Source organism: Suricata suricatta, chromosome 6 (assembly GCF_006229205.1).
Source record: "Suricata suricatta isolate VVHF042 chromosome 6, meerkat_22Aug2017_6uvM2_HiC, whole genome shotgun sequence".
Lineage (NCBI taxonomy): Eukaryota > Metazoa > Chordata > Mammalia > Carnivora > Herpestidae > Suricata > Suricata suricatta.
The window spans coordinates 120886826-120905802 of NC_043705.1; the positions used below are offsets into that span (position 1 = coordinate 120886826).

An 18977-nucleotide genomic window follows, 5' to 3' on the forward strand; every position below is an offset into this window, starting at 1 on the left:
GTATAAGGAACTCTAGAATTCCTCCATAAACCCTGATACACACATGAAATTTATTATGCCACACCCCTGATTAAGATCCTCCCAAGTACCCCGACCTCCTGAAGACTAAATCAAAACTACTGAGCCTGGGATGCCAAATGTGTAACCACTGGTCCCCACCAACTCTGCCATGTGCCATCTCTGCCACTGATCGGCAGACTCTCTGCCTGTGGATGGCTTCCAATAGACCACTTGCTGAATGAACCGGCAACACTCTTCATTGTCTATGAGACTGACACCCACGTTGAGACTTGGCTGCTAGCAGGCTATCTTCTAGTGCTCTCTGTACCCACCAAGTGAGACACAAACTCACCCAAGTCAGTCCTGTGTGTCCCAAAGTCGTTTAGGCCAGTTGGACCTATTACTGTAATCATATCATGAAGCTGATAAAGTATGAGATGCAAAGAAAGCCTGATGCTGATCTATAAAAACTACCTTCAATGGTTTGAAAATACTTGACAAAGGCAAGTTGAAAGAATATTGCTAGGAGCACCTGGGTGGCTCAGTTGGTTAAGCATCCAACTCTTGATTTCTGCTCAAGTTATAATCTTATGGATCGTGTGTTCGAGCCCTGCATTGGGCTCTGTACGGACAGTGTGGAGCCTCCTTAGGATCTCTCTCTCTCTCAAAAAGTAAATGAACTAAACATTTTTTTTTAAAATTTAAAAAATATTGAGGCATCTGGGTGGCTTAGTCAGTTAAGCATCCGGCTTCCGGCTTCAGCTCAGGTCATGATCTCACAATTCGTGGGTTCAAGCCCCGCATCGGGGTCTCTGCTGACAGCTCAGAGCCTGGAGCCTGTTTCAGATTCTGTATCTCCCTCTTTCTCTGACCCTCTCCTGCTTGCACTGTCTCTCTCTGTCTCTCCAAAATAAATTAAAAACATTTAAAAATTAAAAAAAATATTAAATATAAAAAAAGAATATTGTTACTCATATGCTTGATAACATGATGGTGCAAGATTAGGCTGGGGGATACTTTTAAATTTAGGCATCTACACTTAGATTTTTTTTTTTTTTTGGTAGGTGTTTGAAAGAGTAGTTGATGTGTTGCAGTGTGTGTTACCAAAGAAAGATAAAGTGAAACTATGGTCAGCAACACACAACCCAAAGGAGGAGTTTTGGCTTTGTTACAAAAAAGTGGTGAATGGACATAGAGTCAAATGCCTTTAATTAAAATAAAAGTGTTCCAGGCAGATATGTAGTATTTTTTATACAAGTGCCCTGTGTCTGACTTGGGAATAATCACCAATGCCCTACTGTTCCCAACTGAGGCAAACAAGCAGGTATCACCTACTGTAGCTGTAACTCCCCAAATGCCCCATGTTCTGTCACAGATTCATGGCTTTGAGTGCACTGTTTCCTCTGCCAGGAAATGTCCTCTGGGCTCCTTTATCTGGCACATTCCTACTTACTCCGTCTTGCCACATCAAGTGAGATTTCCTTCACATTACCTCTCCTGGTTTGTTTGCTTTTTCCTGAGCCATTGTCAGAATGTTCTTCCTATATTTGGGAACTGCCCCAATCTATGAGGCACAGCCTCTTACTGTAGAAGATGCAAATGCTGTCTAATTTCTTCTCTGCTTCCCATTGCTAGGGCCCAGGCACATGAGCTTGAAATAGTTATAACTAGCCACAGGCTCCAGCTCTACCTTTAAATTGGTGGCCAGTATGTGAAGTCGCTGGACGCTGCTGCCTGCTCTTCTCTGGGGTTGGTGGTGATAGTGGCAGAAGCTCTCTTCAGTTTCTGGACATGTCATTGGTAGAGATAAGGGGAAACTCTGTGAACTCCATGCTTGTTTCTTTGACCCAAAGAACTGGAGTCCTAGGAGGACTCTAGTAGCCTTTGTTAAATCCCTTTTCTGCACAGATCAGCCTAAATTTGTTTCTGTTGCTTACACTGAGAATCCTGATGACACTTTGTCTGAAAGCAGTGATATGACTGCGTCCCTATGTGTCTCTGTTACCCTATGATTGTGAGCTGGGAACAGTATATTTCATCTCTGTAACTCCAGTGCCTAGCACAGGACAAAGTAAGGCAAGACGGATCTTCAACAAACTGCTGTTAATTCATTAACTTGTGAATTAATTACTTAATTGATGAGTGATCTTCCTCTGAAAATCCAAATACAAAATGACAGCAAGTGACACTGGAATGTTTTCAGTGGCTGAGGAAGACTGTGGCTCATTCTACCCTACTCTTCACAGAAGACAAGTGCAGGCACCGAGGGTTACATAGCGTTTAATTAAATATGAGATGGTAACACACGTTGGATAATTGTACACTTAGCAGCTCTGCAAAATGTTTATAATGCATATGGGAGGTACATAGTCAAATCAGAGACCTTCAGTGTAGTGAATGATGGGTAGTTTTTAGATAAAACCCGGAGAGAAACCACTGAGCTGATACAAATGCCATCTGATTTGCACCATTCCAGATGTCTTGGCCGCATATTTTCACCACCTTCCTGGCCAGTTCCGTCTTGTAGCCTCTCCAGAAGTGCTATGAAAACACAAGTATGCGCATCTGAAATAGCCTCTACTTGTCTTTTCTTAAGGAAATTTCCATGGAAACCAGAATGACAGGAGACACAAAGGCTGGTGGAAAATCAGTCCAATAAGGCAGGGGCTCCCTAGATCCAGCCATGATTGTTTACTTGCCCAAACCAGCTGCCTATTTAGTGGTTCGCATTTCATGCTCAACAGAACTAGCAGTTTACATCTCTGACCTATGCATTGTGTCTCACCAATTTCTCTTTCCTAATGAAATGCAAAAGGAGGTTGGTTGGAATTAACTTGCAATCTGACATTATACCTTGTCCTTGAGTATAAAATCAAGCATTAGCAGCAGTTATAAGAATATAATACATGAAGTTTAAACCGCTCCAGTAACAGATAGACATTCACACATTAAATTCAAATGATAACCTGTGCCCAACAATACTGAAACATGGGATTTTTAAAGTGGGGGTGGCTTTGACCTTTGTCTAGACTTATCTCCTCATTTCCTCTGGGGACTGTCTCATATCAGGGAAACAAACTTATGGCTTCCAGTCCTGAATTAACATGTCACGGTTTTGTGTCTCAATTTCCCCAGAAGTTAAAGATAACAACAACACACTTCATAAGACCTCTGTGAATAAGGTATAGGACACCAGGTTATCATGGGATTTCCTGTGATGACTGACCTCTTCTTTGGGACCTTTCTACAAAAGGTAAAGAACATGTGCCCACCTGGTGGAAAATGACTTTTGCTACTGATACACCAGGCAGGTTCATACATGTAGATGTACGTCACTTTTTTGGGGGGGGATTTTCCCTGTCTTCAATTGGGCACTCTGAACATGCTTCTATTATAGCACTTTGTGTTATTATGATCATTTTTTTACAAAGTTGCCACTTTCATCAGATTTTCCACTTTATGAGGGCAGGGTCCCCAACTTTTTCATGTTAGGTCCCCTGTGCCTAACCCTGTGGCTGGTACATAGCAGGCTTTCCACAAACACTTGCCAAGGAAATGAAAGGGATAATGCTTACAGAAATACTGTGAAAATCACAAAAACACTAACAAATCTAAGGGAATATGAGATTATATTAATCACTACTGATTCAGAGAAAAGGATTTGGAAAGTACAATGCCCAACAGAGGAATAAATGATCTTATTATCATTAGGCCTCAAAGCCAACAGATATATTAGTCCAAAATTTAAACCCCCTTCACAGATATCATAAAACAAAACAAACAAGAAAATCAAAAACTTAAAAACACTTAGCCCCCCCCAACAAACTAAAAACAGAATAAAAAGATGCAAAATGTAAACAAAAACAACAGTAACGACTTCTTGAAGAAAACAAAATCCTAAACCTATGCCCTTCATTGCTTCCTGTGCCTCTGCTGCCCTGTGGGGTTCTGCATCTATCCAGGGTCTGGAGGCCTGTGGGATGGGTGTTGGCTGCACTCCCCCGAGTTGAGATTTCTCAGCTGCCTTGACTCAGTTTGAGCTCCTCCATAGAAATTAATCTAGACCAAGAAATGCAAGAGGATGCATGTCAACTCTTGTTTACCTTCAAGAACATGGCTCCAGTTGGCTTACTCACTGCGTGTGCTTGTAACTCTTCTCCCTGAAGCTTGTGGGAACATCCACAGGTATAAAATTCAGAACCATTTGTGGATGCATTTGGGTTGGGGCAGTCTCTATACAGATAGAAGGGTAATGCCTGGCTCATTGCTCAAACTCACCTGTGTCCGGAGGAGTTGGCAACAGATTTTTTTTATTTCAGACGGACCCAGTCAGGTGGTGTTAGCAAGATAATCATGCTTTTGATAAACTACCAACAGAAATCATGGGCTTCTCCTTTTTCAGAAAAACAAATCAAATGGGATTTGTGGCTTTTTCTTGCCTTCTTCAGGTTTTGTAGACATGGCTGGCCATGGTAGTTCACACATCATGAGACCCTTTCTTTCTCAGAGCATTTTTAGTTTGGTGGCCATGTCTCCATTAGTCTGGGACACTCCTGGTATATGCTTGTTCTCTTGGAATGAGTATTTATAACTTCCCCTTTCACTTTCAAAAATGACCCAGTTTGGACACTAAATGATATAGTCACCCTATTTGTTATAAGTGGGGTTTGACACTCGAGAATAGGATAGTCCCTAGTCAAGGGGAAGGTTCATGCCTTGGGGGTAAACATAATTAGACTCCCAGACATCAAATCTTATGCTTAATGGGGACAAAATGGACAAGTTACTTTATACTTCCAAGCCTCTGTTCCATCATCTATTTAAAAGGAGAATAATAATAATAACAATAATAATAATAATAATTGTGCCAATGCCCAGGGTTACTGTGAGGATGTGGGGAGACAAGCTACGTAGACCCCACTGGATATATAGTAAGTTCTAATAATGGTAGCTATCATCCCTGCTCTCCTTTCCCTTTTTCCCCTTGCCCTCTTCCTACTTTCCTACCCCCTCTCTCCTCTTCTCCACCCTTTTTTTCTTTCTTTCCTGCTGTTTTTTTTCCCTGAAATAATAGAATAATCTGGATTGCCTGAATCAGAGTGATCCTGCCTCAAGCCGAATGCCCCTGGAGTGGGAAGGAGTGGTTCAAACCATGCTTCTGAATGCTGTAGAGGATACACGTGCTTGCACTAATTCTGTCTTCTTTGTGCTGTGAGGGAGTTAGTCTGTCATCACGGTTCCAGTCCTGGGTCTCTGACAAGTCACTGGTTTTGGTAGAAACTGGACATGGTGACATAGGCTTCTTCCTGACTGGATCCCAAGGAAGTGAGAATGGGCTGTCGCTGGGCAGCTGGGTTCAATGTCAGGATTCCTGACTGGAAAGGAAGTGGAGTGGGCCTGGGGCCATTTGTGGTTCCAGGGACAAGCAGCAGGCCCTGGTACACATGAGACCCATTCTTGCCACCATCCCTGAAGTCTGGGGACCTGGAAGACGGAAGGACAAGGGCCTCACACAAAGTGACATTCCCAGCAAGGCATTCAAGGGGTGAATCTCCTCTGATCGTCTTTGGGGTGATGACTACATGCTCAGATGGCCAGGTGGGGCCCTGCACACACCCTCCAAGCCTCTGTTTTTCAGATTCCTCTGGTTGTAGAAGAGAAGTATCTTGCAGAAAGCCTTCGGCTTCATCTCTAGCTTGAATGCCATCCACCTTATGAATCTGGCAGTCCAGGAAACTTTCAGGATTGAAACTCACATTTAAATTCTACACCAAAAAAAAAAAAGAGAGAGAAGACATTGAGAGTGCTTCCAAGAGACATGCCAGCAAAAGTTCAGTTCAGGGAGGGATGTAACAAACTTTCTGACAGGGGTTACCAGAGAATGTCAGAGAATTACCCACATATTCAAGTTGACTCTACCTCTGAATGACTCTGACATATCAGAGTCTGAAGGGACTGGCCCTGCCCTCCAGCCTCAGGAAAGCCCAGGAAACCTCTGAGACTTATGTCTCATTTTATTACCCTATCTCCCAGGAGCTGCAGGTAGGATCTTATAGTTATGGAATGCACAAAAGACCAAAATTTTTGCTTCCACCGTTCCCTATCCTGCAATATCATTCTTGGCTACTGAATCTCTCCAACATTGTGATAGAAGCACCAGAAGCACTTACTTTTTTTGGTTTCTTGCACAGTTGTTCCAGAGTCTTCTTATGATCAGGGAGATTGGGCCACACAATAGGTTTAATTCTGAAATAAGAGGACAGTGAGACAGATGAAATAAACAGTGAGGGAGCATGCATGCACAATAGGTCTTTCCACTCATTCTGAGGCAGAAATCAGAAAAGCAGATTTCTAGTCTTAGCTCTGCCACAACTAGGTGGGTGAACTTGGATAAGCGAATGCTTTCCCTGGATCTCAGTGTCCTATTAATTCACAGAAGGGTTGGACTAGGGTTCATTGTCAGTGATCTCTATGAACACCTTTGGGAGAGAACCCTGGAGAAGAGGAACAGTGGGGTTTGACAAGGGTGTAACTATGAAACCAACATTCTCTCTACTCATCTACTCCTAATATAAGTGTTGTCATCTAACTCCTTCCTGTAATCCTCTGCTCTGATTTTGGTGGAAGTGAGGAGTATTTTCTAAGTCATCCAGAGAAACTGGAGTATGATGGGGCACCTCAGTAGCTCAGTCAGTTGAGTGCCCAACTTCAGTCAGGTCATGATCTCATGGTTTGTGAGTTGGAGCCCTATGTCAGGGTCTGTGCTGTCAGCACAGAACCTGCTTCAGAGATCTCTGTCCCCTTCTCTCCCTCCCCCTCTCCCACTTGCTCTATTTCTCTTTCACACTCATGATCTCTTTCTCTCAAAAATAAATAAACATTAAAAAATAGAAAAAAGACAAATTGGAGTATCACAAGAATATGTGGCACTGTGCTGAGGGCATCTTCCTAGAACATTAATAACTTGATGGTACATGTCAGAAATACCATTTTTATAATGAAACAGACATGGCTCTGTCATGATGTAGAATGCAAAAGTCCCATGAATTTGTGTGTTGAAATTCAAGACTTAAAATACATTCTGCATTTTCCATGGGTACCCCCAGCTGTCCAGATATTTTGGAGGCTTGGCTCCCTCTCTTTCAGAAGAAAAATTGGGGGGGGGGTAGGGTTTGCCCTATGTCTAATTTACATATTTTCACCTCTTATGAAGTTAACTGTGGAAATTCACCAGTGCCTTAGGGTGGGGAGGGATGTTGGGCACTATAATTCCTGAAATGCCTTATTCCCTTTGTAGTTTTCTCATCAATAAATAAAGTTAGAGCACCGACTTTCTGGGACCCCATGTAACCATCCTATTGATTAGTTAAAGTTCACCTTTTTTTCCATAATGCACAGGCCAAGATGACCACCAGAGCCAGAGAGAAGAAACTCAGAACGCTAATAATTAGTAAAACAGGATCCATCCTCCCTGGAATGCAAGGATAGATTTTGGTTAGCAATCATTAAACATGGAGGTAGGGAGTGTTTCAGGATGCTTTGAATTTACTTAGTAACTTGGAACCATTTACTATTTCTTCAAAGTTGCCCTTCAGTGAACAGGATGATGTACGAGCTTTATGCACAAGGATTTTTGGCTTCAGTAAGTGGCACCGACATGAGTGACCAAGTCTAGAATATTTGTCACTTGAAATATAAAAGTGACCTAGCATTAAAGATAGCAGCACTCTCTTCCCAACTCCCAGAAGAGTAATCCCAGCAGGGGAAGGAGGAGGAGGAGGATGCTCTACCTCACAGGTTCAGCAATTTCCAGAGAGTGGGATGTTGGTATGGCAGAACAGTTCCCCTCATACCTCAAAAAGAAGGTATGTGTGAAGCATTTTGGTTCCTCAGAGGCCTGCCTGAGCCATGTTTTTAGGCTTTTCTGGCCATTCTCACTTCCTAGATCATGTGGATATTTTGTTATTCTGGAAAAGGAGGCATGGATGGGCAGAACTCACCTGCCCATCTTTCATCACCAAAGGTGTTCTTTAGAGGAGCTTTTGAGAGAGATCAGCCATTGGGATTCCATTCTTAATTGGTGAAGTGATGGTAGTAGCTGGGGACTTTATTCAGAATTATTAGCAGCTCCCAAAAGCACCTGGGTCAGTAGAGTCCAGGGAAGCCTATATCATTTGATCAATGACCATGGGCTCTATTCCCATGACTTCCTTGTTCTTCACAAAAAGGGCAAAGATGGCAGGTCATTCTCCAATGACAGTGTAAGCATGCCTTCAGGGGAGTCCTAACATGTGGGCTCCTTTCACCTCTCTGGCTCTCGTTCTTGTTCACACACTTTGACATGCAAAGTACTATGCAGGAGGCAGAGACTCTACAATCACTTCCCACCTGTGATCTCTGGAGTTCTGAAGTGGAAGCTTGGACTCCATTCACTCCAGAAGCCTTCAAAATAGTCAGGTTTAGGGATGGACCGGACTTTAATCTCATATATTGCATCAGGTTGTAGCTTTCTCTGTAGGAGTGCCAGCTTTGTACTGGATAAGTTCAAATGCTAAAGAGCAAAACATGTCATTATATTTTTAGGATCAAAAAAGAAGTGTTGCCCAGATCCCCTGAATAATTTCAAGTTGAGTGTCTTTAGTCATGTGGGTCCTCTCCTTAAGAAAAGAATATATTACATGGGAAGGAGCATGTGTGAGCTCAAAAATGATGCTACCAGAGGACAAGGAGGGCCACAGTCCCATAAGTCTTTGTTCAGGTGAGCTGGGCTCCCTAATACCAGGAGGATATAAATCACTCCCAGGCTCTCACCTCCCTTTCCACACTTCAATTTCTCTTTTTTCTCCCTTTTCACATCCCAAAGGAAAATACAAGGAAATGGTAAGGTAAGTGAGCAGGAACAATTTCTCCCCAGAAAGATACCATTCTACATTGTATATAGCAATATAGAGAACAATAGTCTCTTCAACAATGTGCATTATCTTTATGAAAAAAGTATCTATCAATTTGGTGGATAAAAAGTTAATATTTCATTGTTGTTTATATTTATACTTATTTGATATTAGTTTTCATATATATATTACATTTATGTACTTCTTATTTTATGAGACATTTTCAAGTTTCTTGCTAATTTTTTCTGTTGTTACATTTATCCTTAAAGATTTATAAGACCTTTTCATAAATGAAGGATATTAACCATCTCTTAGCTGTATGTATAGCAATTTAATCCTAATACCTAATTTGCCTTGAAATTTTGATTATTGTATATACTGACATTTATAAGCCTTTACTTTTATGTATTCATATGTATCCATCTTTTCCTTTCTTTACTGCTTTTATGCTTAGAATATTTTTCTTCATCTCAAGATTACATAATCATTTACCTATATTTTTTTCTATCTCATTTAGAATTTCACTTTTACATAATTTCTTTAAATCATCTTTTTATTTTATTTGTTATATGAACCAAGTTAGGCATTTAACTTAATTTTTTTCCCCCAAACAGCTAACTGATTGCCCTGGTATCATTTATTCAAAATTCTCTTCTCGGGGCTCCTTGGCTGGTTGAAGGCGTGTGCAACTCTTGATCTTGAGGTCATGGGGCTAAGCCCCACACTGGGCATAGTTAAAATAAATAGGGTTTTATTTTGTTGTTGTTGTTTTTAATGCTTCTTTTCTCCACTATATTTGCTCTTCCATTGGTGCAATTTTCAGATGAAGACTCAAGAGCACAGGGTCAAGGTGGCCTGGTTTGTGTGGCTGTTTGTGTGGTAGCAGGAGGGGGCAGCTGGTTTAGGGGAGACAGTACACTTATGTAAGTACTATACAGCAGCATACTGCAGGCAAAGAAGGCTGATCCCGTCCCAAGAAAAGAGAACAGTATGAGTAAGTAGGCATCTTTTCACCTTGAGAAAGATAAGCCATCATCTGGTTTTTGTCCATGTGTTACAAACAGGACAGAAGTTAAGCCGGTGAGCTTAGAGGAACCTGAAAATCTGGAACATTCTACTTTTCTCCCACCTTCTCCTCAAGACAATGGTAGGGATGGCCATACCATTCTAACAACAATGAGAGCTAGAACAGGACGGCCCAGAGAAGATCCAGGTTTTGTGAACCTTGAATCTCTCTTATACTCTTTTATACTGAACTTCTTTCAGTAAAAGGTATATTTTGAACACAAAATTGCTAGGGGCCCTCCCCAGGTAAATGTACCACTGGAACAATAAAATTTATAACATCAAGAAGTTTTCGTTTTATAATTTTAAGCAGGTATATTATAAGTTTATTGTATTTTATGGAAATTTACTTATTCAGTGTATTTATACATATATCTTTATGCATTTCATAATGGATAAATGTAGTTGATCTACATACCATCCAGTCATTTTCATGCTTTTCCTGGCGATAGGCTACCTCATGCAATAATTCTTTCACATACTTCTTTTGTAAGTGAGATGTGTTAAATGTCACCAGAAAGTCATTTGCTCCCTCACGATAGATGACTCTTATGTCAAAAGGAGCCTCAGGTTTAACTGGAAAGGAAAAAGAAAGGAGGTCAATCTATAGGCCAGTCAAGAAAATAATTATGCTTTTTAAAGTTCATCCATTCTGAAAATCCCATTCTTTTTCTGGGTCAGTAATCAGGCAACAGATCAGAAAACATTTCATCTTCTTCCTGGTTCAAAGCCTAACTAGACTCTTCAGCTTCCCCTGCAGTAGGTTGTAACTTTGTGAGCAATGTGAGTGGAAATGATGTGCACCACCTCCCACCCTGGCTCAGAAAGCTTACATGTGTGACCTTGTGTTTGTTTCCTTTCCACCATTTGGAGTCATATGTTGAAGACAGTGGAACACAGGATGAAGGAAGCATGAATATTGCTTGAAGCAGCACCACTCACACATTAGAAATACCCATTTTGGGGGCACCTGGGTGGCTCAGTCGGTTAAGCATCTGACTCCAGGTCAGGTTGTGATCTCATAGTCTGTGGGTTCGAGCCCCACATCAGGCTCTATGCTGACAGCTCAGAGCCTGGAGCCTGTCTTCAGATTCTGCGTCTCCCTCTTTCTCTGCCCCTCCCCTGCTCATGCTCTGTCTCTCTCAGTCTCAATAATAAATAAACATGAAAAAAAATTTTTAAACCCAATTTTGACTCTTATATAGGCAAGAAATAAACTTATGGTGTTTGAGATATTATATGTTTTAGAGGTTATCTGTTACAGCAGCTAGTGCTAACTCTATACTAAAACACATTTACTTTGCCTTTTGAATACTAGAGAACTTGCTACTAAGTAGCTCCAAAGCAAGAGTGATTAAACTTTGAGTCTTCATTATTCCAATAAAATCAGGTTGTAAACTGGAGGCTTTTTACCTCATCTCAGCTATGTAGAAGTTGAGGGTCAGCATTCTGTCCCTAAGCTCATCATTTTCAGTGTGACTTCAGTCTGGTTTGTATTAGGTCTGAATTCTTCTCTAGTCTCTTTCTTCTCTCTGCCTGCCTCACAAACTTACTCTTAGGATCACATGTACTATATATGACATACTGTTAGAGGGAAATAGGTTTTATTTCAGGCAGAACCAATCCTGAGAAAGGTACTGAATTCTTTGAAAAGCACGCATGTCAAACAGCCCACGATTAACCAGGGGCTTTCCTGTCTTGGCTTCTTAGCTGCTCTATCACCAAAGCCTGGGACTTAGTTTTCTAAAGATGAGACAGGTTTTTTGTTTTTTGTTTTTGTTTTTGTTTTTTTTTGTTTTTGTTTTTGTTTTGTTTGCATGGCAGATCTCAGTCAGAGTACAGGAGCACATAGACTAAAATCCAATCTAAACCTTGATGAGAGAGTATGTGTACATCAAACTCAGTCTCCAGACTGAGCTGGATCCTAGGCTCTCTGAGCTGGGCTTGAAGGCCAACTTCTGGACTCAGTAGAGTGAACTGATGTAATGGAGTTTGGTTCACTTACTGTAGAGTCACATACTGTAGTATGTAGTCACATACTGTAGGCACATAGTGGTGACCACTTAAGTTTCTCCTGCATTGCCTCAGAGATCCTGAAAAAGAGGAAGTGTCTCCTTTGCCCTTGGGTGTCTTGTAAAAGAGGAAGTGTATCCTTCTTTACTTTTAGATTCACTATAGAAAGGGAAGATGCCCTAGAGGAACAGGAGGAAAGGGTGGTGAGTGCAGAGAAAAGACCAACAGAGAACCCCTCCAAGCCAGTTCCTACCCTTCATTCAAGGGAATAATTAAGATTCACATTTTCAGTGAAACCTCTGATGCTGAATTCCTCCCCTCCTCCCCATCTCCCAAGGACTCCAGATAATGGAAGAATTAAGGAAAGAAAAAATGATATTGATTATATACCTAGTAATCATTTATGTAGGCTTCCACCAATAATCTCTTCTCATCACTATATTGATAAAAAAAAACTGAGTCTCAGAGGGGTTAATTAACTTAAGTTCAGGCTCCTATAAAGTAGTTTGATAGGATTTAAATCCCATTCTGTCTGATTCTGAGGCTCACTCTTCTTCATTTGGCTTTTGTTTCCTTATTTCACTCTGGCTTGTACAGGTTTCCTGTCTCTGGCCCAAAGAATGTCTTTGAGCAGATTAGAAAAAGTTGCTCATTCCTCAAAAAACATTTTTATAAGTTAGTTTATTCTGTAAACAAACTGAACAATTATGCAGACTCACTCTACCAAGATAAATGGGAAGACAGGGAGCTGACTCTCTAGCCTTATCAGCGGGCCCTAAAGAAGGGGAACTGAAGGGCACGTGGGTGCAGGGTAGCTCTGTTTGAGGGCTCAGTTAGAAGCTTCCAGGGTAAGTTCAATTAAATGACAGTTCTGCTAATGAAATGTCACCTTAGGACCCTGAAGAAGGTGCTGCTGAAAGACATGCCTCCATTATCTCTCATCCGTTTGCTCAGGGGTGCTTTCCAAAGCCCAAAGGGGCTCACCACACCCAATTCACAAGAACCCAGACTACCAGAGTGAGCACAACTACCTTTCTCCTTTGGCCTCTCAGATGCAGCTTGTTTGTTAGGTTTGTTTTTGCTGAGATACAGAAAATGGGCTTCTGAGATCACTGGATATGTGAGATCTAGAGATTCAGATCTGCAGAGTGCTACCTGGAGTCTTGAGTACTCACATACTGATTCTCTAAAATACCATGACCCTGTCAGTGGACTGAGAATCTTTGTCTTCCCTATCTGCTCTCAGAGTAGTGAATATATATTTGCAATTCCCATATAAACATTTAGACATGGTGCTCTTGTGCAGTGCACAAACTGACCATCCACCTGTAACAGCTTAGTGACCAAAGCCTAGCTTGCTTGTGTCTTATATTTAGAATTACCTTGCAGTTACATTGGTTGTGGCCTATGTTGCTGTGTGTTCAATATGCACAACCATTTACCTAATGTCTCTTTTTCACTATCTCTGCATTTTTACAGGATAATATTCACATATAGAACTTCTGTTTTCATCCTTTATTTTACCAACTTAGTGAAGCAAAACTAAGACTGGATTCAAAGTTTCTCACCTCTCTATTGTCTTTAATGGGTATTGTTCTTTTACCTTTAATTTTATTTTTGGATGGTATGATGAGGAAGGGGTTGAGAATAGGGAAAGAGAGTGAGACATAGTATTTAAAACGAGTAAAAGGATGAATGCACCTCTTCGAACACTTTGACCAGTTTCTCTCCTATGCATATTGTTTCATTTGTAAATCTCCATATGCAGAATAAATACAAGTAGTTATTATTCATTGCATGAATGTATCATAATTGGCTTAGACATTATCCTATATCAGAGTCTCTCTGAGGTTTTGAAAAGAATTTTATTCACCCTAGGGTCATAGTCTGTAAATAACGGAAAATAAACTTCTTGGGTCTATATTCTTAATCTTTCTATTTACTTTGATTTACTTGCCTGGCAATGAAATGATGAATTGGCAATTAATATTGAATTATAGTCAGATAATTGAATGGATTTACTAATTCATATTATTATTTATATGAATATTCTATATAGAAAAAGGAAATTGTAGGTGAATTTAACAATTAAATTTACAATTTTGTTTGAAATATAATCAAAATCAAAATAAAAAATTATTATACATTTTTGACAAAATGTAATATGAATATTCTAGGCTAGATTAGATTGACTATGTATCACTTTTCAATAATGAGTCTTTTAGGAAGATGTGATGGTTATTTCATATGTCAACTTGGGTAGGCTGTGGTGTCCAGTTGTTTGGTCAAAATTGGTCAAACACCACTCTAAAAGTGTCTTTATTTTCTTTAAGACTTGATTACCTTTTAACTCAGTGGACTTTGAGTAAAACAGATTACTCTCCATAATATGGTGTCCCTCATCCAATGAAACTAAGGCTTTAAAAGCAAAGATTGAGGGCCCCTGGCTGGTTCATTTGGGAGAACATCCGATTCTTGATCTTGGGGTCATGAATTCAAGCCCCACATTGGGTGGAGAGATTACGTAAATAAATAAAAAGAAAATAAAAGACTGAGATTTCCTGAAAAGAAACTATTTCATTTCAAGATTGCAATACAAAAACGCTGCTTGAGGTTCCTGACTGTGTGGTCTGCCCTATGGGATTTGGACTCAAGACTGCAACATCCATTCTTACCTGAGTTCTTAGCCTTCTAGCTTGTCCTGCAGATTTCAGACTTGCCAGCCCCTACAATTATGTGAGCAATTCCTTAAATCTCTTTCATATCTATGTCCCTATCTACATCTCTATCTATATTCTGTATCCATATATATCTATGTATCTGTACCTATGTATCTATCTATCTATGTATCTATCTATGTATCTATCTAATCTTCTAATGATTCTGTTTCCTCTGGAGAACACAGAAGTCATATTAACTTTTCAAAATAACTTGATAATTTAACTAAATACACTCAGAATATGGTGGGTATATGAGAAGAAGAATACAAGGAATTCAGGCAACATGAAGAGGGAGGGGACATACATTGGTAGATGACAGAGGCCGGGCTCCAGTGACTTCATGTAGAACTCATCCTGCATCTGTAGGTGCCAATCACTCTCCTTCATAGCAGAGTTTGAAGACCCTCATAATTCTTTTGTTTTAATAAAAAAAAAAAGTTTACTTTTTGAAGGAGAGACAGAGTGTGAGCAGAGGATGGGCAGAGAGAGAGGGAGATGCAGAATTGGAAGCAGGCTCCAGGCTCTGAGCTCTCAGCACAGAACCCGGTGAGTGGCTCAAACTCATAAACTATGAGATAATGACCTGAGCCAAAGTCAGACACTTAACCAACTGAGTCACCCAGGCATCCCACTCAGAATTCTTTCATATTAAGAATTAGTGTCACATTCTTCAAAACTTCCATTTCTTTAAAAACTCCTTCCTTTAAGGAATTTGCTATTCTCTATTGTAAAGAGCTTTCATGATTTATCAATTTTTAATATACAGAAAATCCAGACATGATAAGTGTCTTCATATATGCCCAAATGGCAAACATATCCCTATATACAACTTCTTACCTATCTTGACTATGTTCATTTCCTTGCAAGTTATTTTCTTTTCTTTAAGCTTCACACATATTTCACTGTTACCAATCAGTAAGAATTTCTTGGTCTTGATAAAATACATCTCTTGCAGTTTATTAAAAGTCAAGCATTTCACATCCAAAAGGGCCCCACTGTAGAAACAAAAAAAAAATCCATCTTAATTCAAGTAAGAGTTTCTATATACAATTGAATAGCAGCATTACATGTACATTTCAGTCGTGTGACTTCAGCTCTGTCTGGATAGGTGTTGTGTGTGTGTGTGTGTGTGTGTGTGTGAGAGAGAGAGAGAGAGAGAGAGAGAAATAATGTGTCTTCTTGCTTCCATAACACCTGGTGATGATATACTCAAGCATTAGATGTAATTGAATCTGAAACTGTCAAAGCATGTTCATGAAAATTTGGAAAATTCTTATTTTTATATAATTGATCATTAAAAACAAAATATTGTTTAGGTGGGTAGATAATTGCTCTTTTTGATGTTCTGCAAAAATAAATTTAGGAAATAAAGCCCGTAAAGAAACACTGAACAAAATAAAGTTAAATGAAATGATACAATAGCCTAGAGGATTGTATAGACAAAACCATATATACTTAATGAGTAATTTGGGGATTTTCAAAGGGAATTTTGACTGTGCTCCACTTTTACCTCATCAACAAACTTTAAAATCAACCCTTCTTCCCATATTCCCTAGCTTAACACATGATAACAATGATCTAGGAATGAATTCTGTCATTTCTGCAATTTCCTTTTCCCAATTAAGACCAGCCTTTCAAGAAACTGAGAAGGAGAGATTTTTGCTTATTGTACAACTAACATCAAAAGCTTCACATTGCACTTTTTTTCAATAAAAAGTGTAAGTACTAGGTCCAGTAGTAGCAGAACAATTTATATCCTACTAACCTTCCAATATATACCTATTATAAACCTAGGACAAAATATTTTTCAAAATCTTATTTCAAAGCTTTAAAGAGGGGCACCTGGGTGGCTCAGCCGGTTAAGAGTCTGACTTTGGCTCAGGTCATATCTCACAGTTCTAGGTTCGAGCCCCGTGTTGGGCTCTGTGCTGACAGCGACAGCTCAGAGCCTAAAGCCTGCTTCAGATTCTGTGTCTCCCTTTCCCTCTCTGCCTCTCCTTTGATCTCTCTCTCTCAAAAATAAATTAAAAAAAAAAAAAGCTTTAAGGAGTAATCAAAAGTATGCAGAAATGAGATGGAATTTTTAAAAAAGATTTACTTATTTAAACCTTTTAAATAAATTGAGAAAAAGAGAGAGTCAGAGTGAGCAAGGGAGGGGCAGAGAGATGGGGAGACAAAGAACCCCAAGCAGACTCCATACTATCTGTGTGGAGCTCAATGTGTGGCTTGAACCCATGAACTGTGAGATCACGACCTGAGCAAAAATCAAGAGCTGGAGGCTTAATCCAAGTGAGTCACCTATGCACTCTGAGAGGGAATTTTATCCTTTCAAAAAGGGTGGCTGAGATCCTTATTTCTGCTTTTTTCTTTTTTTTGTTTGGTAGCACTCCTCAGGTCACACTATGATGGGCATCTAGAATCTAACAGAAAGCCACAGTTTTATTAATTTGAAAATTTCAAGGACTCCCTGTGTGGCCGGATGTTTTTAATTGGGAAAAGCCTAGAAATGAAGAAAAGCTGGATATTTTTAATTGGGAAAAGCTATGGAGAGATCTTCATATAAACTCTGCTCATATCATTATATGTCCCTTTGTCAGATGTGAAGGAGACTAAGGAAACCGTGGGATAGCAATAGCTAGATGGCTCTAGAAATTACTGATCTGAGATTTCAGGTACTATTTCAAAAGAAAAGAGGATTTAAAGGTGAATTCAGTCAAGTTAGCTGACCAGCAGAGCTAAAATCAACACTTGGCAGAGTAAGCTAACAGAAACCATAAAACTTATTGTTGATAATGTCTTTCCTATATTCAAAAGCTACTACAAATGACTTAAAAAAGAAAAAAGAGACCCACAGTCAACACAAAAAATAGTCAATGGAAACTGACCGTAATGCAACCAGATGTTAGAATTAGCAGAAAAGGACTTTAAAGCAGGTTTTATAAATACGTTCTAGGGCTAAAAAAAAAAAAAAAAGAATATGGTCATAATGATTGAATAGATATACAATGTTAGTGGAGAAATGGAAACTAAAATAATACAAAATGAGAATGCCATAACTGACAAGTAAATCTAAAATCTTTAAAAATGTACTGAGTGTATTTCATGGGCTTAATAACAGACTGAAGATGGCAGGAAAAAGGGTTAGTGAACTTGAGATAAATAGAAGTATTCAGTCTGAAAAAAACAAATTCTCAGTGACCTGTAGGATGATATCAAGACTATTAATAGAAGAACACTACTTCAACCTAAAAAAGGAAGTTTAGGAAGAGTCTATAAATAATGTCATACTTAATGGTGACATTGTGAACATTTCCCACTAAGATAAGGACAAAACAGGAATATCCACTTTCATGATTTTTATTCAACAATGTACTGGTGGTTCTAGGCAGTGTATAAAGCAAGAGAAACACACAAACAAAAACACACCCAGGTGGGAAAGGAAGACAAAATGCCTTTCTTTATTAGTAGACAACATTATATAGATTCTCCAACAAAATTATAGGAACTAGTAAGGTGAATTCATCAAAGTCGGAACATAAAGGACAATTATGTTTCTACAGACTAGTATCAAACAATTAGAAAATACATTTTAAAAACAACAGTTTCATTTATACCAATGAAAACATAAAATACTAAGGATAAAATTAATAAAGGATGTTTAAAGTCTTTGAAATAGAAGTTATAAAATACTCCTTAGAACTATTAAAGGAGATTAAATAAGCGAAGAAGTACATTCATGGATTAGTAAATGTAGTAGTAAAAAGATGGTAATTTCCCCTTACTTGGTGTGTATAATATTAATCAAAATCTTAGCAGGATTTAAAAAAAATTGACAAGCTAACTCTAGAATTCATGTGGAAATACAAAGAACTAAGAAAATCTGAAACAACATTGAAAAAATAGAACAAATCTGTAAGATTCAGAGCAGCTGATTTCAAATTTACTATAAAGCTATGATAATTGGGCAGTCCTAGCACTGGTGTAAGAATAAATGAGTGGATAATTAGAAAGTATAGAGAATGATGGAGTACTACATGGCAATGAGAGGGAATGACATATGGCCCTTCGTAGGAAAGTGGATGGACCTTGAGGGTGTCATGCTGAGTGAAGTAAGCCAGGCAGAGAAGGACAGAAGCCATATGTTTGCATTCATAGGTCTAGCAGGAAAACAAGAGAGACCTAATGGAGAACCAGGGGGAGCGGAGGAGGGAGAGAGAGTTGGGGAGAGAGAGGGATGCAGAACTTGAGAGACTATTGAAAGCTGAGAATGAACTGAGGGTTGGGGGGA

The 18977-nt window shown here is 39.4% G+C and overlaps 1 protein-coding gene across 2 annotated transcripts in view; it reads right to left on the bottom strand.

Moving 5' to 3' along the window:
- Positions 1-2260: 2260 nt before the first annotated feature.
- IL7R (interleukin 7 receptor) overlaps positions 2261-18977 on the bottom strand; it is a 28187-nt gene continuing 11470 nt past the window's right edge. The window contains exons 3-9 of one of the 2 annotated variants that reach the window (XR_003909428.1): positions 15527-15684; positions 10375-10532; positions 8389-8551; positions 7378-7471; positions 6171-6246; positions 4279-5765; positions 2261-2541 (exon numbers count right to left, since the gene is read on the bottom strand). Coding sequence is in view for 1 of the 2 variants with exons in the window: in XM_029941007.1 (XP_029796867.1) it covers positions 5262-5765; positions 6171-6246; positions 7378-7471; positions 8389-8551; positions 10375-10532; positions 15527-15684 (1153 nt within the window). In the remaining variant the exon portion in view is untranslated. Of the gene's footprint in view, positions 5766-6170; positions 6247-7377; positions 7472-8388; positions 8552-10374; positions 10533-15526; positions 15685-18977 lie in introns of both variants that reach the window. The other variant, XM_029941007.1, reaches the window with a different exon arrangement.